General features: G+C 39.9%; 1 protein-coding gene across 3 annotated transcripts; it reads left to right on the forward strand.

Annotated features, from left to right (window-relative positions):
• The first annotated feature begins 378 nt into the window (after window positions 1–378).
• Window positions 379–14,482, forward strand: PTHLH (parathyroid hormone like hormone). 3 transcript variants are annotated; one of them, XM_045554119.1, is made up of 6 exons: window positions 379–588; window positions 1,078–1,169; window positions 2,781–3,016; window positions 3,557–3,679; window positions 9,305–9,727; window positions 14,006–14,482. In XM_045554119.1, the coding sequence occupies exons 4-6, from the start codon at window positions 3,576–3,578 to the stop codon at window positions 14,013–14,015; spliced, it is 537 nt and encodes a 178-aa protein (XP_045410075.1). In that variant the 5' UTR covers window positions 379–588; window positions 1,078–1,169; window positions 2,781–3,016; window positions 3,557–3,575; the 3' UTR covers window positions 14,016–14,482. The 3 variants fall into 3 exon arrangements, with proteins under 3 accessions (XP_045410075.1, XP_045410074.1, XP_045410076.1); XM_045554118.1 differs by lacking the exons at window positions 379–588; window positions 1,078–1,169 and having other exon boundaries at window positions 2,686–3,016; window positions 14,006–14,150; XM_045554120.1 differs by lacking the exons at window positions 379–588; window positions 1,078–1,169; window positions 2,781–3,016 and adding an exon at window positions 3,067–3,359.
• The last annotated feature ends 7,078 nt before the right edge of the window (window positions 14,483–21,560 follow it).

Genomic DNA, 21,560 nt, shown 5'->3' on the forward strand with positions numbered 1-21,560 from the left:
TTGCTCATGGGCTAGGCATTCGTGTAGGTGTAGATCTCACAATGCAAGCTGTCTTCACATGGAAATACTTCAGATTAAAGGCAGGCCTTCAGATCCTCCCATTTGCTAAAGTGCATTTACATGACAGCAAGGCCTAAGCAAACATTTAGCCTCTATTGGCACTTATTCTATTCCTAACCCTAAAAAAAAAAAAGAGAGAGAAAGAAAGAAAAAAAAAAAGGACTCCTACCATGTCTCATTTACAGTCATGTGTCCTCAGCATTAAGGAGGTTACTCAGTTATATTAGGAGCTAGATTATGATGTCAGAAAACATCATTTTCAGGAGAGAAAAAAGTCAGGATCCTGGGTATATATTGAGGAGAATTTCTACTGAAAGTAATAAGCAGGGGAGCTTGAAAGAGATACCTGCTTTCTAATGATTGCCTGTAGTGGAACAGAAAAGTCTCCATACAAGAAGTTTTTAATTCATTTAAGATTTAATTTTACTTTTCTGAAGAACAACAAAAAATATTTTTGAAAGAGACTGCTAAGAAGATCTCCCTTCTTTGGCCAGAAGAGCACAGAGAAGATTGTAAATCAAGGAAAAGGTGAAGTAATAAATTAGGAGAGAACTTTGGTATTCTGAGTATATAAAGACTATTTATTTTTCCTGTGTCTATATTTTCTCTTTTTGTGGAGGAGAGGAAATTCTAAAAATATTTGATAGATGTTTTGCCATTAACATCAGAAAAGTGTGTGAGGAAAAAGAAAGGAGGGAGGGAAAGGGAGGTTAATTTTGTTTAATTAGTAGAAAAAGCAACATAAATCAAAGCAGTCTATTGATGCCAGTATTTAATTTATAATGTTCTGAGAGTATAATGAATTTATTTACATCATAAGTGATTTAATACTTTCAATTTGATTTTTGGTTTAACCTTTTATTGGGGGAGGGTTGACTTTCATAAGCTTCGTAGTTTGAAACTTGGCTAAGTACCTTTGGATTTTTTATTGTGGAAGCAAATATTATCATTTTAATGTTAAACAACTTGCAAGTATTAAATGGCTCATTTGTGATGTACTTTTTTTTTTTTTTACAGATTTCTCCCTTCAGATCTAATGATTACATTAAAGCTCCTGTGTCTTTTTGGAAGGAACTTATTATAAATCAGAAAGTGTTAGAGGTTCAAAGGTTGACATTTCTAAGTGCTGATACTTTGTCTTTTCATGCTATGCAAACAGGTCTAACATTTAGAAATTCTTAAACGTTCAAGGGAAGTTGTGGAAATTCCCAGAGATTTTTTTTTTCCAGTGGGAGGAAGCCAAGTTTTTCAAAGTATGGCGTTTAAAGTAATCAACTGAAGGAGATAGGAGTTCTGGAAGAAGTGCCCTCCCCCAACCCCCCACCTAAGTAGCAAACGTTAACTGCTAGTTAGCTGCAGTGAACGAGGGGGAAAAAGAGCCGAGATGAACAAGGGTAGTTGAGAGGGCGCTATTTCACCCACCCTTGGTAAACTCTGTGGAGCATCAGCCGGAAAGTCAGGCTTGATAAAGGTCAGACTTCCTTAATCATATCGACTCTCTAAATCACACTAGCCTTCTAGAGAGTAATGAAACCTACCAGCAGGGTTGTCTAGAAGACAAACATCCCTGGAACGGTTCTGAGCTATCAGTGCTCATTTCAGAAAGACAGAAGAGATCCCGGGGCGGGTACCCACACCCGCTAAAACTCTTTCCTAGATGATACTACCCAGTAATTCACCGCAGTCTTTCTTCCCCGCCCAACAGAAAGCTATTGGGAAGAACCCCCCGCGCTCCCTTCGCTTCTCTAAGGCAGAGCAGCGTACAGCGATAGTTCCGCTACATCTGCCGGCCGAAGCGACTCGAATACAGTCATCCTAGAATCTGTAACCCTGGATTTTGGGGATGGGGAGGGAACAACAGAGTAGGGTATCAGAGAGAGGGTGGGTCAGACTCTGGACGATGGGTGAAAAGGGCCGTATGCACGCCTCCTCCCCCTCCGCAATTCAAAAAGGGTCTCCATCCTATGCGCGGGTTTTCTTGAACGGGCTCCAGATGTCCCCAGCTGTTCTGAGACAGCAAGAAGTGGAATCTCGACCTGAAGTCTGAAACCGTTTTTTGCTCTTACAAGGAAACGATCTCTCCCTCCCTAGCCAATGTTCTCTACTCGGCTTGTCCCAGGAAAGGGCCAGGGAGGAGGGTGCGCATCTAGTGCCCCAAACTGCCAAGAGAGGTCAGGGTTCCTTAAAATCACAGGCCAAAGTCCCTGCGTCCTCTCCGCCTGGGCTCCCAGGCCCCCGCGGCCCCCGGCCCCCGCTCCTAGTCCTCCTCGCCCGTCCGCCCCTGGCGGTCTTGGCGCCCGCGCGTCCAGCCAGGCGCGCCTGGGGCCGCCGGCTGCCAGAGGCGGTCCTCACGCCCTCGGGGACCTCGGCTCCCGGATCCGCAGCGCAAGCTGGAGCCGGCCGGGCGGGGAGGGAGCAAGCGGATCCGCCCACGCCCCCGGCCCGGGGGACGGCGCAGCCGGGCCCAGGCTCCGGGGTGGGGCCCGGCAGTGCTCCGGACAGCGCCGGGGGCGGCGGGGGCAGCAAGGCGGGAGGGGGGAGCTCCGCCGCTCGCGGCGCATTCCGGGCTCGGGGCTCCCCTCCGCTCGCTCCGGCGGCGCGGGGCCCGCTCGGGCCGCCCGCCGCCGCCCCCGCCCCCCGCGCGCCCGCCCGCGCCCTCGCTCGCCCCGCGCGCGTTCCTAGGGCGCCACCTCTTTGCGACTCGCTCACTTCTCCCGCAGGTTTGCCTCAGAGCGTGTGAACATTCCTCTGCTCGGCTCTCAGCTCGCCTCCAACCTGCGCCGCCGGGCCAGCATGCCTCCCCGGCCGTGAAGCGGGGCCGCCGCCGCCCCTCCGCGCCGCGATTGACCCGCCCTCGCTGCCACCTGGCCCTCCTGATCGACGACACACGCACTTGAAACTTGTTCTCAGGGTGTGTGGAATCAACTTTCCGGAAGCAACCAGCCCACCAGAGGAGGTAGACAGACAGCTATGTATATATATGTGGGTCTCGCTACAAGTGGCTCAGGAACAAGAGGGCCTGGGTTCGCAAAGAAGCTGACTTCAGGGGGGGAGACTTTCTTCTTTTAGGAGGAGGTTAGTCTTGTTCCACGAACTCAGGAGAGCTGCTGGCCAGATTAATTAGACATTGCTATGGGAGACACGTAAACACACTATTCATCCTTGATGCATATATAAAACCATTTCATTTTCGCTATTATTTCAGAGGAAGCGCCTCTGATTTTTTTTTTTTCTTTTTGGTCTCTTTTTGCCTGTGTGGTTTGGAAAAAGCACAGTTGGAGTAGCTGCTTGCTAAATAAGTAAGTGCAGAGAGGCTCCAGAGAAAGTGTTGTGTTGTTTTCTTTTTTTCTTTCTTTTCTTTTCTTCGCAACTTGGGAGATAGATGCCCTTGATGCTGAAGAGGCTATTTGAGAGCAGGCTAACAGGGGGGACGGAGTCGTGCAAGGAGATGGACAGTCTGGACTGACACTTCGGGTCCCTTTCCACTGTGTTGCAGGTCCCGAGCGCAAGAGGATATGATGCTGCGGAGACTGGTTCAGCACTGGAGCGTCGCGGTGTTCCTGCTGAGCTACTCGGTGCCCTCCTGCGGGCGCTCGGTGGAGGGGCTCAACCGCCGGCTGTAAGTGCCCATCCTCCCTTAGGCGCCGGGGTAGGGAGGCTAGTGGGACAGGCTGCCAGGCTGGGACGCTGCCGAGGGCTCGCAGCGGTCACCGGTGCTCCTCGCCCGGGTTAAAAGTGAGGGGCCATCCGGCTACCTGCCGGGGGCGAGCCCGGGTCCTCCAACCTAGCGGGAGAACCGGTTGAACTTCAAGGGGAGACAGGGAAGAGACAGATTTTGTGTGTGTTTCCATAAGAGGGAGCGTTTTACAGAATCTCCTCTAGGAAATCTCCTGTAGTGAAAGAAAAGGATTACTTTCAGAACCCGGGAAGGTTTTGAAAGTCGGAGGAAGCTGAGGGATCGGGGGACATATGGTCTGTGCGCGCGTGTATATATACATACTGAATGTGGGTGGCAGTTTGTGTGCAAAAAGCAAACTCCTTACATCTAATTTTATTATGAATGACATAATTTTAAGCATATAAAATGGGACCACATTACATAATGAAAGCATATTATATAATAAAGTAGTAACAACTTTGCAGTGGCACAACTCCAACGTTAGTATTGATACAATTCAGGAACGCTAGAGTGTTTGATTCCAAACTGAGTTTTAGGTGTGGAAACTTTTTTTCCCCCTTGGAACTATTGCTAGCAGTTCTTTAATCTGGAGTCAAATATTTGCATTGTAGACTGGAAACTTGTATTTTGGCATTCTCATTTGGTGATTCTTTTAAGGATAATTTCGACTTTGAAATAATCATACATCCAAGTACACCCGAGAAATATCACTATGTTGTATGACTGAAAAGTTGGAAGAGTGGGAGAGTAAGAGTATCTTAATAATCTGTTGGACCTAGCAGTTCATTAATGTGTGTAATACCATCTTTGGGTGATCTTTAAGCTGCGGACTCAGTGTTCAGGATGTGAATACCATAAGGTTTTAAAATTGAGAAGAGTTTGACTCTGGAGAAGGAATTAAGGAGACCTTTTACACTAACAATAAAAACAGCAATATCTAATATTTACAATCAGGTTCATGGTGCTTCCTTGTAAATTCCCGAGGGTGTACAAAAAGGCAACTGTTTTATATGTGCCCCTGGTCTATTATTAAAGCAGAAAATCCTTAAATGAAATTACTTTAGACATGTCTGAGCCTTGGCACCAAAATGAAAATCTATTATGAATCTCCTAAGGCAAATCATGTAGAACATTGTACTGAAGATAAAGCTTCATTGTATTCTTCAACATTTTGCTGATGTATTTCTGAAAATTGTCTTCAGACTTTTTGCTCATTTTGGAACTTGTGTTAAATTTAATAATTTAAAATCCATGTAGAAATACAGATGAAAACTAAATTTTTAAAAGCACACTTAAATACTGTATTTATTTGGCTAAGAAATACTATCTTGGAACAGAGCCAATTTTTTCTTTAAAGTTGCTTTAAGAAATACCTGTTTTCTCTTTTGAGAAACAGTAAATGAGCCATGATTAAATCCACAACTACAGCATAAAAATACTGCTAAGTAGTCCTAAAGGCTATTTTTAACTCTTTCTTTGTTGCACCTTACAAAATACACATCAGAAACCATTTAGCAGCCAGAGACTGTTATAGTTTTGTTTGTGGGTGAAATATAATATTGTAGTTAAACACTCACACTCAGCAGATGGTTATAAAACTACCACAAAACATTCTCATAGTTAATGGGTAATAGATCATCACATTACAACCATGGTTTTTCAGGGAGGCTGAAATCATCTGTAGATGAAGATGTTTCATCAAATTATTATAGCCAAATGGAGTTTAAAAAAACAAGTCATTATTTTTGCTTTGCTGCCAAGTAACAGTAAATTTTGTGTGCTAGACAAAACAGTAGTCTACTATTACGCTAAATCAAGCTAGTTTCTCAAAGAAATTTTAACATATAATCAAACCATGTTACTCCTCAATTTTGACACAAAGTGTTGGAAAACTGCTTTAGAAGTATAGATTTTTTTTAACTAGGTGCTAACTTCTAATGGAGAGGACCCTGCTGTGACAAGATTTCCTAAACCATACGAAAGAGGCAATTATAAGTTGTATATCTTCTGGATCTGTTAGTCCAAAGGATTTTAATTGATGGAGCTAGAGCATGATCAAGTTGGATATTGGAAAGTGAGGCCTATGGATGTTATTGTGCAGATGAACAAGGCTTTGGGAGGTGGCTATCTCTGTGTTTAAGTGAGAGAGGGAACCCCAGCGGCTCCAGAAACCTGAAACATCATTGGCTGATTTGCTTGGGAGCCAGACTGGGTCTACTCCACTTAATGAGAAGCGTAACTTTTGACTGAGTCATTTGGGTTGGAAGGGACTTCTGGTGAGTCATCTTAACTCTAACACCCTAACCCTGTCTCTTCTATGTACCACAAAATTTTTCTTCTCAAACACAGAATCCTTCTTTCGGAGGAGCCCAGCATCAGTACAAGTGTGCTGCTTCTTCCTGTGCTGGAAGAGGAATTTCCATCACTGTTTATGCCCTCTGTTCCTTGATAGTTTCTTAGAAATTTAATCTTCTTCCCTGAAAACTCCCTTAAGAGTGATTTTTCTTTAAAGAGGAAGAGCTATGTTTTGACAGAATTTAGAGTTATCTGTGTTAAGCATTTTTCCCAAATTTTTGCACTTCTTTTTTTTTATAATAATCAAAGGAGAGCATCACATATAACATAGTTGTTTTTCCATTTTGGAGCTTAGGTATATAATAAATGGCATGTGAACCATTGTGCTATGTAACATTTACAGACATACTTAATAACAGGCTATTATTCAGGCCATATTTACAACCTAAATATTTCAGAGTTACCTAATTGAAAACCTCCTCAATTTGAATTTATTACTCAGTATCCATGTACATCTAGTTTGCATAAGCCCAGTCATTTATTCCTTTGTAAGTTTATGTCTTATTTTGGAAATAAATAAAACACTTTATGGGCCTTATTCCTTGTTGATGGTAAAGATACCATTATATTCCAGATCCTCTAATGCAGTTTCCCAATCAGATTCATTCTTCACAATATTTTAAGTGCAGAAGTCTTTGAAATACTAGGTAAATTACCTAACAGCATTTCAGACTTAGCATTTAGGAAAACTTCTTTTCTAATATACTGTTACCCCTAAACGGTAGATGGAAAGCTTTGTCCCTCACAAGAGATGTACTATTTTAAATTGGACAAAGTTGTGCCATATCGTAGGCTTTTTATAAAATAGAAGGATAGGATGATTACTGCATTTCCCATGAGAACCATCCTGGGAAAGTGCAGCTCTTGAGTTAGGAAGGCACAGTGACTCACAGTTGACAGGCTGGCCATGATGACAAGCGTATATGCCTGTCAGAGGGGGCATGAGCAATGGTGGCTTGATTAGAACAGACTAACCATTAAAGTTTTGGTTTCAAGTTAAGCTGGAATGGGCTATATTATCCATTTGGAGAGCAGTACAGATGAGGAGGGTATCTGCCAGGAATTGAGAACAAAATAAAAGCCCCAAATACTATAAATTATTACTGATTAAGAACTTCTTTTTAACATGACATTTTGCTAAAAGATGCTTATTAAACTGCAATGCTTCTGCAATATTCAATTATATCAGCCATATTCTTTAAACATGTTATTAGAGGATATAAATACATTGTACCAAAGCCTCAAACTTGTAGATTATTAAAAGTTTCCAGAATACTAACTATGCCACCAAGTAAGTGAATTTTAATCTAGTCACATGTGGCACCTTCAAAAAGGAAGAGAGACTCCTTCATGCCTCATTTAAACCAGGCTCCTGTTAAATTCCTTTCCATGAAGTCATGTCTTTTTTGAACAAGCTACATGGCTTAAAGTCAGTCCACACACTAAAATACTAGAAGGAAGCTGGCATTCTGGCTAGAAGGGCTGGAGAAATGATGACTGCATTTTCATTTCTTACTCTCTTCTTTGGCTTATTCCTCCAGTGATAATCCAAACTTAGGAATCCAAGTTCCTTACTTTGGTGATGAAAATGGACTTTGGGGGCAATAAGCTTGGTCTTCAAGGAAACTGATGCATTTCTGTCCAATTCACCCATTGTTATGGTGGTTTTATCACCCTATGCCTTCCCATTCTTGTTCCCTCAACAGAGGAACATGTTGAGACTTTAGCTTTGGCTTTGGCTGGAGAAAGGATGGAAGAAATTAAAAAAGCAATCTTGGTTTTAGAATCAGAAAGGCCTAGTTTTTGGAGCCCCAGCTCTGCCAATTCTCATTGTGTGAATTAGGGCAAGTCATTTAATCTCTCTGGATCTTACTTTTCTCATGTCTAAAATGGAGATAATAATGCCTTTTATTATTGTCATATTGCTCTAAGGAGTTAAAGAAGTTGTACTAACAAAAGCAACAAGGGACCCAGACACCATTGTGTCAGGGAAGTAAGAATACAGGAGATATAGCCCTGTGAACTGTCCTCCCATGCTTTTGAGGCTGAGCCAGTTGGAGGGCTATTCTAACTGTAAGATTGGAGTCAGGTCAGAAAGAGTTGAAGCAGGCATGATATGACTGATTAATGTATGCATTCCTTAAATATGGCTAATAATGTACACACAGAATAATAAAAGAATACATGATGGACATGGAAGCAAGAGTCAGAGTGTCATCTAAAAGGACTGATAGGGAATCAGTTCATTATTTTTCACTAGATTTTCGTTAGAGTGTTGTTTAAATAGAAAAATCACTTTATATTTGTTCCTAAACATATTTTAAGATAAAGAGAGCATGGAGAAAAGTGAACTTCTCAGTTAAGTCCTAAGGATAATACTCTTTAGAATTCTAAATTAAAGAGAAAAAATCTTGAAGCACAGAAGAAATAGAAAGAATGATCTCATTTAATTTAAGCACACAAAGAAACCCATTTTAAGGAGACCACCCACTACTTCACAGAAAAATACTCTTTCTGACGGTTGGCCTTCAAATACAGGTTCCTGGTAGCCAGTAGTCTAAAATGTTAAAGTTCAGCCTGTTAGTCAGTTGGTTTCCTAGACAGGCTTCACTGCTCACTTCATCCTTCAGCCTTTGTTTGCTTTTACTCTTACAGCTTGCAGTTCTTTGAAATTCAGTATTATTATTATTTTCTTAATGAGGCAACTGTGTGTGTGTGTGTGTGTGTGTGTGTGTGTGTGTGTGTGTGTGTGTGTTATAGGCTTGGGAGAGTACTCAGGTAAAAGCAGTCTCCTTTTTATTTCCCAAGCTGGGATTTCTGGGTTTATTGCCCCAAAAGAACTCTGAAAAATGTGAAGAGATGCTCGGTGGTTTCTGTCCATTTCTGGGCATAACTGAAGCATAGCATTTGAAATTGGGAGAGGAGCATAGAAATCCCTGACTCTGACCCCTCCCTTTCATACACATGAGGCCCATGAGGCCCGAGAATGTTCATGTTCCCACCTAGTAAGTGGCAGAACTAGTAAGTGGCAGAACTGGGACCTGGGTCCACGCGGTCCCCTCCCTGTGCCTCCAGCTTGCTCCCCTTCCACTTGTGTCCTGTGTGGACCAACTAGAAAGCTAAAGGGATTTACTCATGTCTTTGTTGCCTCTACCCACAACTAAAATTTAACTGTTTTATTCCCCTCTTGGTATTTTTTTTTTCTTACAGCAAAAGAGCTGTGTCTGAACACCAGCTCCTCCATGACAAGGGGAAGTCCATCCAAGATTTACGACGACGCTTCTTCCTTCACCATCTGATCGCAGAAATCCACACAGCTGAAATCAGAGCTACCTCGGAGGTTTCCCCTAACTCCAAGCCCGCTCCCAACACAAAGAACCACCCGGTCCGATTCGGGTCCGACGATGAGGGCAGATACCTAACTCAGGAAACCAACAAGGTGGATACGTACAAAGAGCAGCCACTCAAGACACCTGGCAAGAAAAAGAAAGGCAAGCCCGGAAAACGCAAGGAACAGGAAAAGAAAAAACGGCGAACTCGATCGGCCTGGTTAAACTCTGGAGTGACCGGGAGTGGGCTAGAAGGGGACCACCTGTCTGACCCCTCCGCGACATTGCTGGAGCTCAATTCACGGTAACAGGCTTCCTGGCCCACGGCCTCTTCCTGGTGCTCTCAGCTGGGCTTTGGAGCCTCCCTTCTGCCTTGCCTTGTGTTTTTTCCTCTCTGTCAGTCGCCATATGATTCAAAAGCTTATGACAAGCCAGAATACTGTCTGCCTTAAAGCAATGTCCCCCTAACTTATCCCCAACATGCATGCTGCGCACGCGCGGGCGCACACTCTCACACACAGGCTCTATAGCCCATAATCTTTCTCCACCATCACCAACCCCAACACCGATTCTTTAATATGCTACTAAATAATTCCATATCTTATTCAAGCTTCAGAAGCTAGTGACCATCTTCATAACTTGCTGAAGAAGTGTATATATTCCCCCACTCTCACACCTTGGCAAACTTTCTTGATAGTTTCTCATTTCTTTCTTTTTCCCACTTGAAGGGAGAACACAGAAGGATTTGATGTTATCTACAAACACTGCAGAACAGTACCTTACCATGAACAGTTCTGAGCCATTCGCATTTTCTATTTAATTAAGTGTATTTAATTAAATTTTAAATTTATTTTAATTTAAAGAAATTAAATTATTTTTTAAACACACGCTTTAAGTTTGTTTAATTAAATTTAACTCTGGTTTCTACCAACTCATGGGAAAAAAAAACAATGGTTTCTGAAAATTTTGCAATATTGCCTTGGAGGGATATAAGTTTTTCTCACGTATCTCTTTGTCTACTGGCAAGTTGAATAATTTTTCTAGGGTAATGCAGTAAGAATAATAAAACTTCACACTTATGTGGCTTGTTTATCCTGAGCTCACAGATGCAGTTAATAATGACACTCACAGACTTTGGAATCAAAACAACTTAGGCTCACGTCTTAGGTCTAAACTTATTAAAGTTCACAACCTAGGGCAAGTTATTTAGTCCTTCTAAGACTCACTTTCGTCTTATGTGAAATGAAGATAATAATTGTACCAACCTCATAGAGTTGGGTGAAGATTAAATGAGATATTACATATGAGTTGAATGCCTATCATATATAGTAAACACTCAATAAATGGCAACATATTATTACTCTGGTGCTTTTAGACCTAGCTCTGATTGTGCCATATATATATGTATATATATATATGCATATATATATATATATATATATATATTGGAGTGGGGGTGTCTCTGTGAGGCAAAAAAAGCGGGCAAATACTCATTTCATCTTATGAAATAAACAATGAAGGCATTCCACAGCTAAAGAACCTGAGTAGCTCTTGGAATTGAAATAGGTAGCCCTAGAACTGGATTTATTTCTCCATTTCCTGATGCTTAGACCTGCGCTATGTCCTCACTGCTTTTTCATCATGATTTTCATTGATAGGACCTTGTTTTGTTTTTTACTTTTCAGTACAGCACTTCTATGGGGCTTGAAAGAAAGAGGAAAACAGCACAAGAACACATCATATGCAACTAATGATGTCATTATTTAAAGAGTCCCCTGTTACTTCTTCAGTCCTTTCCTCTGACTCTGGTTCAGATAGAGTTACGGGGTGATATTTCAAAGGGGGTTTGCTACGTACCATTATTTCTCTCCTTGAGTTAAGTTGACAAACCCATCATTAAATAGCATATACAATATTAATAGCAATTAGATTGGATAAGAAGTACAGCTTCAGTAATCAATGGGCAGTGGCACTAGAAAAATCTTTAGCACAGTGAATGACCTATTCATGACCTATTCTGCAAACATCTAATGGATCTGTAAGGGGTAACAAACCCTATAAATTCTGGCTCACAGAACATATTCAGTGTATTTTAACTGTACATATTCATAACACAAGAACTGTACTTTATTGCCAAAACCTATTTTTATCCATTGTCTTACTATATATATGAATTATAAAAACAGAAGTATAAGTAATTCTTACGGTTTATAAAAACAGAAGTATAAGTAATTCTTACGGTTTTTATTCATTTAAAATTTACAATGCTCTTTAAGTATCTGGAGAATTGATGAAAATCAATACTCATCAATTCTTATGCCCAAAGCTACCCTTAAGTTAAAGTAGGTTTAGCAGGCAGTGGCCTAATCAAATCCAGACGTAGGACTGAAAGAAATGGAAGGTTTCTGCTTTTCCTTTCTCTTCCCTGTTTGTGAGGGACATTCATGGAAAGAACTGTTTGTTTGGCAGCCAGATGTTGGCACTCTCCCAGTACAACCCAACAGAGGTGCAGGGAAGAGTGGAGAAATTTTGGAGTGTATTGATGAGAATGTATAGGGCCATGTAAATTTTGTAACCCAAATAAAATCTTTTCAGAATAACTGTTTTAAAGTTTTATGTGACCAATCTTTTATTAATGTCCTCTCCTTAGTTTCTTTGTATTATTATATGATGATCTGAGAGGTCTAATGAGACGGCAAACATGAATTTTATTATAATATATGCAGTGTTTTTTTAAGGAAACTACTGAGGTAAAATTATCTGTTTCCTGTCACATGAACCATTCAGTGGAAAATATATAGCTTTAAATTTGGGGAATTACATTTTAGAATTTTTGATGTTGCAAATGAAAGATCCAGATACAACCAGATTCATTTACTAGAAATCATATGTTTTGCCTTGGTAAATATTGATTTAGAAAAATACAAAATGCTTTTCAGGAGTCAAAACATCTAGGCCTCTAAAGTGGTGTCATACATACACATATAATAAACAAGTAAACACGTTTACTTGTAGGTCATGTTATATGGTTTACTTGGTTATTCCAATACGTGCCTTTGTTAAAGGAAAGATTAAAAGGAAGGAGAACAAACACACTGTCTGGGCAGGCTGAAATATAATTAAAAGATTTTTCCTTGGTCCTTTAACTTATTTCTTTTTTCTTTCTAAGGATTTAATATTTCAAAATATTATTCATTCTCTCTTTGTGTTATTCTTAAACTCAATTTACTTAATACCATTTAGTACAAAAACATTTAAAAATCAGTACAGTACACAAATTATTGAGTTTTTTGAGGTCATCTTTTTGGCTTTATACATAACATCCATCCACATCTATCTACCAATTAAAATTTTAATCTTAAACTCATCTTTTCTCTGTAGTGAGGAGGTATTTTAACATTCCAACCAAAACCATTGGTGAAGGGGTCAGTTCCTTAAGACATGAAAACACTCTTAATGTTCAATTTGCTTTTCTTTCCTTAAGCTGCACATAAAACTTTGAAATTGTTAAGAATTTGCTGTTTTGTAGGTCTCATACCCACACATGTCTGCCGTGTAAAACTGCCCACAACTCTGGCTCGTTAATCCAATGACACAGCCAATCAAATTCCATTCTATAGTTGTTTCCTGAGAAAGGAATACATATTCACTGAAATGGACCACACAAAGAGAAGAGAAAGGGAAAGAGAAAAGCAGAGGAAACTGTGCTAGCCTGTCTTAAAATACCATCAGTGCACTATTTACATAGTTTAGAAAAGGTGTCAATCCCAAGTGATAACTTATTCTGAATAATAAAACAAACAGTGATATGAAATACTGCTCTTTTATACTTTTAAATCAATTTATTCTTAGTTATTCTCTCATTTAAAATAGATTTTTCCCAATCCTAATGATGTATCTATCGAAAAAATCAGCAGAGTGGAGACAAATGATCCTATTTTAGCTTTAGCTTTGAAAACTAAAATTCAATAACTAGTATTTAAGGACAACTAAAGAAATGACAGGTGTCAGCCGTTCATCAACTAAACATACTCTTTAACTACACATCCTTCCAACCTTGACCCAAAGTCGCATACTTTCACGGCCCTCACCACGGTCCATTATGTTAGTGAGAAATTGGCCAAAAGACCACCTGGACAAAATAAACTTTGGATCACCCAAATCAGGTGTAACTGGGGAATAAACTTCTAAGCGAGTTGTATGTTATGATGGATGGCCCAACCTAGTCTTATTTCCAGATTCTCAAATTTGTCCCTTCTTTTCCCAAAGAAGGCCAGCTATGGAAAATTCTCACAGGGTCCCTTTTTTTCTGACAGAGCATAAGTAGAAACTCAGGCCCTTTGCCTTTCTGCACCTCATTGATCACTTAGTCGGGTTGAAGACCCTGCCTGTAGCAGAGGTTTCGGAGAGTCAGGTGAATCCCACAGGCACTTCCTATAGGGGATATTTATAAGAGTCCCCTGAATCTGTTTCCACTGTGATTCCATGTTCCTTAATTTATATCCTTTATTTTATATGTCTTTTCATTTGTAAGGAAAATTAACCTGTTTTCTCCTCTTCTGTTTCTTCCTTCTTTTTGCAGGAGGCATTGAAATCTTCAGCAGAGACCTTCCAAGGACATATTGCAGAATTCTGTAATAATGAACATATGGAAAGTATTAGAAATATTTATTGTCTGTAAATACTGTAAATGCATTGGAATAAAACTGTCTCCCCCATTGCTCTATGAAACTGCACATTGGTCATTGTGAATATTTTTTTTTTGCCAAGGCTAATCCAATTATTATTATCACATTTACCATAATTTATTTTGTCAACTGATGTATTTATTTTGTAAATGTATCTTGGTGCTGCTGAATTTCTATATTTTTTGTAACATAATGCACTTTAGATATACATATCAAGTATGTTGATAAATGACACAATAAAGTGTCTCTATTTTGTGGTTGATTTTAATGAATGCCTAAATATAATTATCCAAACTGATTTCCCTCTGTGCATGTAAAAGTAGCAGTATTTTAAATTTGTAAAGAATGTCTAATAAAATATAATCTAATTACATCATGACTCAGGGTGAATTATATCATTTAAAATTTCTAGTAGAAGGAACATGATATAGTTTTTTAAATGCTATTTGAATACAATCTTAAGTTTAATATGTTTATATTGGTACATATTCCAACATTTCCACATTAGTTTTTAGTTAAAAACCACTTAAAATGCATTTTACCCGATATTTCAGTTCAAGTCAATAGCAGCATGGCTGAACTACCTAGACATTACTTTATAAAGTATGTTCAATTTGAAGTGCAGACAGGGGCAGCCAGAAAAGCAGCAGAGAAAAGTTAGGACAAAGGATTAAAGAAATTTAATCCAGAAAGTCAGCCAGAACTGAAAAAAGGGAAAGAGCCGGGTCAAGGACTCAAAGGCCACTGATAATTTTTTTTTTTTTTTTTTTTTTTTTTTTGAGAGTCTTGCCCTGTTGCCCAGGTTAGAGAGCCGTGGTGTCAGCCCAGCTCACAGCAACCTCAAACTCCCGGGCTCAAGCGATCCTACTGCCTCAGCCTCCCGAGTAACTGGCATGTGCCACCATGCCTGGCTAATTTTTTCTATATATTTTTGGTTGTCTAGCTCATTTATTTCTATTTTTAGTAGAGACGGGGGTCTCACTCTTGCTCAGGATGGTCTTGAACTCTGGAGTTCAAATGATCCTCCCACCTCGACCTTCCAGAGTGTTAGGATTACAGGCGTGAGCCACTGCGCCGGCCAGGCCATCAATCATTTTAACCAATGTAAAGTTTAATTTGAAAGATCTCACTCTTACTATAACAACAATAATAAACATAAAAGAGCTACTTGAGAGTTTTGCCAGTTAAGGTTCCTACCAGAGAAAGAAGAGAGACTCAGGTTCAGCAGATATGTGACCACTCAAAAAGCTCTCAAAGGTGAAGGTTGCTTTCCTGTGATATCACAGTTCCTGGAACTCAGATGGCAAACAGCATGGGTATAATGCCATATGGAATCCCTGTTCCATTTTGACTATCATCCTAATTGTTCCTACCTCTAAGTTCAGATGAACACACAAACACATTTCCTTCTACAGAATTTTTAACTGTTTGGAGCTTAGGACATCAATAAAAAACAAAACAAAAAACCTATGATTCGAGCAAGCACATATTTAGTAATATACCCAATATAATGTTCAATGCCTATTAAATATTTGGGGGGTGAACAAGAAATAAAAATGCTGTTACTGCCTTTGAGACCCCTTCACTCCAGTACGTAGACTATACATGTGTATACATGAAAAAACTACATGCTAAAATGATCTAAAATTCTGTGAATGTCTAAAACGGGGAAATAAAAAGAAACACATACAGAGAGATTAATATGGGCCAGGCATGAGTAAGATTATGTTTCGAGGAGGAATATACTAAGATTGAACTGATTCATGTTTTTACTTGAGTCCTATAGCCTTCAAAATAGGACTCATTTTACATTTTTTGGTAAGAATTTTAAACCTACATTAGTAGACAAATAAGAGAATTTGTGCTTAGCTTCTCTTATGAATTTGCTGGAGATGGTCTTTACACCCAAGGAATATTTAGAAGTTTAAGGCCAATACACTAACCCTGTATAAAGCAAGTAATTTGGAACGTCTTAAAACCACATTTGGCAAAACTCCACCTGAAATTCTACGTCTTAAGTAAGATTGCATCAAATCCTTATGCAATGTTCACATGAAAAATGTTTTTTTAAATACTAGCTTTGTAAATACTTGGATATTAAGGCAAGAAAGCAACAGATGCACCTTCAAACACAAGTCATCTTTAAGTTTTTCTTCACAAGTAGCCTGTTCCTAAAAAGAAAAGAGGGAAGAGGGAACTTGGGTATTTGTAGTTGTCAATTCTTACCAAGCATTGTTGATACCATTATTGCCCGTCATCATACCCTGAGTCCTCTAGCAGAGATAAAGAGTACAATCATAGGATAAGAAACGGAGTGTGGAGATGAAGCAAAATATCTTTGGGATAAAAATGTCATTTTTTATGAAAGAAAAACTGAAATCCATAATTTAAGTGTTTAAATGTAAATTAAACTCTTAGCAAATTACGATCTAAGTGAATACAGCTTATCCTTAAGTAATGTTTATAAAGCAGTAACAATTTAAATAAAGGCAATTTGGACTAAGTATTCTGGAATTGAAATAAAACTTAATCTATTAACATACCATTATTCTCCTCACATTCTATTCAGACAGAAATTTGTTACTTATGGATGTTATGCAGGCCTTCTTCAAAAGACACCTAGCAACACTTAAGTGTGAAGATTCTATTCCTTTCTTCTGTTTTCTTAGCCATTGTTGTAAAAGAAGTGCATTTTAAAGCATATGCTTAGGACACAACTAACGTCTTCAGAGCTACATTGTTATGAATCAAAATCAGTTTTGACTGATTGGTCTTGAAAACATTTAAAGTCAATATTGACATCTTCCTTCCTTGTTATAAAAATTAGTTTGGAATATAGGCCACGTCAATCTAAGAAATACGGAGAAACTGAAGATTTTCTTGGGAGAAAGTGTAAACATAACCTTGGTGGTTAAAAATTCAGTTCTGATTTTCCATTCCCTGTTCCTTGTATGATATTGTATGAATTGAGCAAAGCAGCTATTTAACTTCCTGTGTTTACTGTTCAAGGACAAAAGGAGTCAATCTTTTTAAAGTTTAAAGTGCTCTCTGTAGTGTTCTTTATAATGAACACAACAAGAACAACAAAGTCAAGTATGACTTCAATACCTATTTTATAGTCAATATATTAAATAACTACTAAAATATGGTTTAAGACTACAGTCCACAATCCCCAGTTGGTGGCCTGTTAGGAGCCAGGCCACACAGCAGGAGGTGACCCACAGGTGAGCCGGCAAAGCTTCATCTGTATTTATAGCCGCTCCCCATTGCTTGCGTCACCGCATAAGCCCCTCCTCCTGTCAATCAGAGGTGGCATTAGATTCTCACAGGAGTGCAAACCCTACTGTAAACTGAGCATGCCCCGGATCTAGGTTGAGCGCTGCTTATGAGAACCTAATGCTGATGATCTGAGGAGGAGCTGAGGAGGTGATGCTAGCCCTGGGGAGCAGCTGCAAATACAGATTATCATTAGCAAAGAGGTTTGACAGCATGATAAATGTAATGCACTTGAATCATCCCCAAACCATCCCTCAAACCCACCACAGTCCATGGAAAAATTGTCTTCCATGAAACCAGTCCCTGGTGCCAAAAAGGTTGGGGATTGCTGGTTTAAGAGATACCCACACGTGCTTAGAGAACTCAAGTCATGGCCTTTTGTAAAAAATTCCAGAGTACTTATACCATCACAGTATATTAACTTTCAGGTAATCTAGAATTTAATTTTAGAGTAGCTTACAGTTAAACTGCTCTTTTTCCCTATTTGGTCACAAAGGCCATGGGAAAACAGAACCAGCTGTGGACAAAAACAATGTACTCAGAGTGCTCATCTTCTGTAAATGGTGTACACTTTTATTGAGAGCTCTAAGAAGGCAATGTTCCTAGCAGAGCCATTACTCCTTCCTCAAATAAAGGGTAAAAGACATTCCAAGCACAAATGTTTGCCATTTCCTTTCATGTCATAATCCAGAAGGTGTTCAGTACAAGACTATTATGAAAGATTCTATTACCCAATTAGCAAAATGCTGCCATATGATAAGTTACTCCTAAAGACTCAATTGAACATTTCAGAGGAGGTATTAAACACCAGCAGCCACTGAGATTCCAAAGGTGAAAGGTATTACTTCAAAGAATTATATTATCCTATGTCCTAGGTTTAATTCCTTAAGAGAACTATTTCTTCCAAGTTGTCAACATTACTTCTCTAATTATTTTGTGAACTTGTTAAGGGCAGGAACCTTGTTTTCAGTATATACCATCCAACACCAGTAAACAACATTAGTTTGGTTTAACACAGCAGGTGTTCAATCGATATTTGCTGAACAGAATATAAAAGTTCTTTCAGTTTCTGGATTAATCCACTGAAAAGCAGAGTTATACAAAAAATGTGCTAGGGATAGGAGATGGATCAGAATTTTGAGTATTTCAGATTCCCATGGGATGTCCTTTTCTTATTCAGATAACGAGCAGCTTAGAGAATAACTGCTCTGAGTTATCAACTATTCACCAGAGTGCCTTTTGTTTTTCAGCCTCTGGTTTAATGGGAACTTTTCCAGCCCTGTAAGTACAAGAAGCAAGGGTTTGTGTTGAGTATACAGCAACCTCCCAGAGGAAGGGAGGAGAATTTAAAATATCAGGTTTTCTTCCTATGAATACACTGTACAGAAGTTACCCACAGGGCCCAGTTGTGCAAAAGAGGCACACTGCTATTTTGACAGAAGATTAATGTACACAGTTCCCAACCAGAGCTACCCAACATCAGGATGAGAACATTCACATCTCTGTATAAGTTCCTGATATGCTCACATTTACAAGTGCAAAGCATAAGGGATATGTTTTCAAATTGCATTTTCATTAAACTTCAAAACATCTTCCAAAGAGTTTTCTTACATTTTCCTCTAAACTGGAAGGCATTTATAAATTGGAATAAATACAAAATATGTCACCCCTAAAAAATGGATTGTTTTAATAATGGTGACTCCTACTCCTTGCCAAATCTACATTGCTTTGGGGTCTGAAAAGCAAAATAGTCCATTCATCTTCCATTTGAGTAAGGTAATTGATGGTCACAACTCACTGGGTTGTCATTGAAAAACTGCTGGGAAGTGGCTCTTTTGAGTTCCATGTTCTGCAAAATAAAAGCAAAACAATAACAAACCATGCCACCTTGGGTTTAATAACCCTATATTCACATTACTCTTTCTTCCATTCATCATGAGTTTTAGCAGAACCCTAGAGTCAACGTAGAATACAAAAGAATACATTGAAGGGTAGTATCCTGGCTACCTACAGGTGAAAGAAACTAGAAGCAGGCAGGTTTCTTAGGGAGAATTTTCTTTTCTTCAGATGACACAGTAAGATTTTTAATTGCCATTTTCCCCAAGATTAGAATATGTGTTTTATAACAACATTTTATAACAATGGTATAACAACTATTATGTCAAAATAAATTAGCATAATGCCTAGCCAACAAATAGAGAGCAAATATTGTTTTCTGTGAGTTTATTATACACGTGTTACATTAACTAATGTATACCGTACTCTATCTCATTTAATCCTTCCAAGCATTCCGTGAGGAAGATAGCCTTTGTCGCCATTTTACAGATGAAACAAATTTGCATTGACAGATTGGACAACTCGCCCAAGATCACACGGTTTGTAAGCAGTGGAGATGGGACTCAAAGCAAACTTCAGCTGACCCCGCCACAGCTTACAAATGTTGCAGGAAAGCTTGGTTCAGATGAAACATCTTTTAGACAAAGCTATTTTGTTTTGCTGTCAGCAAGTTCAAGGCAATCACAAGTCTGAGACAATCCTACTTTGCTTCACTTCTCTGCATCCCGGGGAGGGCATCGTTTTGCCAGCTCCTGTCCTTCAGGGCATCTTCTAAGGCTGACTGCCACCTTAGATTCCACAAAGCTCTGAAATGCTTGCGCCCTCTCTCTCTCTCTCTCTCTCTCTCTCCCTCTCTCTCAGTGTGTGTATGTGTGAAAGAGAGAGAGAGAGAGAGAGAGAGAGAGAGAGAGAGAGAGAGAGAGAGAGGGCCAGCGCCAAGAAGCCCAGGTGTTTGCCCGGGCCCCATGAATGGGCAGCTGTTGCTTTAAAGGGAGTGTGGCAGAGGCAGGCGAGGGAGCCCTGGCTGGCAGGCGGGCATGTAAACGTATACAGAGAGCCACTTTCTGTAAGAAGGCCAAAACAGATTTAAAATGGGACCACCTCAGAGATGAAATCTTTCCCCTCCTGTTACCTCTCAACCTGCTCCAAACCTCCAATATTCAGTTTTTCCGAGTCTCACCCAGCCTCCCCCCCTTCCCTGGGGTATGCTGATTTTCTATGCGAACACTTGGCACACGGCAGAGCAGTTTTACGCCTTCATTGAGCAGTCAGAAATAATGTCAGCAGTTAATGATTTCCCCGGCAAACAGACGTGCGTGCCCGCTGGGCGCCCTCCCCCAGCCGCTGCCCGCACGGGCCGTCAGCGTGTCTTGTCAGTGGGCTTTCATCTCTGGGCTGACTTTGGGTGACTTATGTATTTATTTCTCCATTACATGGAAAAGAGGAGAGAAAACGTTTCCATGGAGATCGACTTGCTGTAGGGAAGAAGGATGCCTTTCGTCACGGGGGGGCGCTGTGGAGACAATGGACCAGGATTGACTTGGGTTTCAGCCTTTTTCCATTCGGAAATCAGCCGGGGGTCAGGGGGTGAGGGGCCTGCCGGCTTGCCTTGGGTTTGAAAGCACCATCTGCTGAAGCCGCTTGAATTCTCCCCAGATTCCTCTCCCAGAGCCTGAAACTCTCTACCTTTTAAAATCTGTTACCTATTCTTCCACTTTTATAGCTTCCAGTCCAGTTGTGAAGAATTGTGCCCTGCTCAAAGCTGTCTCTCCATTTTACATTAAGTGAACCTTTTAAAGAGATTCACAACGAATTATATATTTTATTGCCCAAAGGAAAACACAAGTCTTAGGATAATGGCTGAATGTACTTTGTTGACTCACTGAATAGGGGGGAAAGATACTTTTACCTTTTTAGTTAAAAGACCACCATGTTCCTAAAATTAACGAGTTCTCATTAGACATTTTCCAAGAATCACACAGACTCATCCGCCCAAGCAGCGAAGGCTACTCCTTGAACCTAAAACCAGATTCAATTCTATCTGCTCCCGCTGGTAACTACTATGCTGGTTATCTGACTCGCCTGATAATCATGTTGTATGGTGTCACAATCGAGGCAATTAGGATGAGAAGTAAATGTCAAAACAGATTATGGTAAACAATAGGAAGTCTTGATTCCAGTTTGATTGTTGGGCCTGCAGTTCATATATTGCTTGGTCTTTCTAGACACTATACTGAATCCACAATTGTTTATTTTATCTCTTCTTATTCTCTATACATTTTTAACCTTTATTTCCTATTGAGTTTATGTTTTCCTTTGAGGATTAGCCCAGAAGCA

Source organism: Lemur catta, chromosome 6 (assembly GCF_020740605.2).
Source record: "Lemur catta isolate mLemCat1 chromosome 6, mLemCat1.pri, whole genome shotgun sequence".
Classification (NCBI taxonomy): domain Eukaryota; kingdom Metazoa; phylum Chordata; class Mammalia; order Primates; family Lemuridae; genus Lemur; species Lemur catta.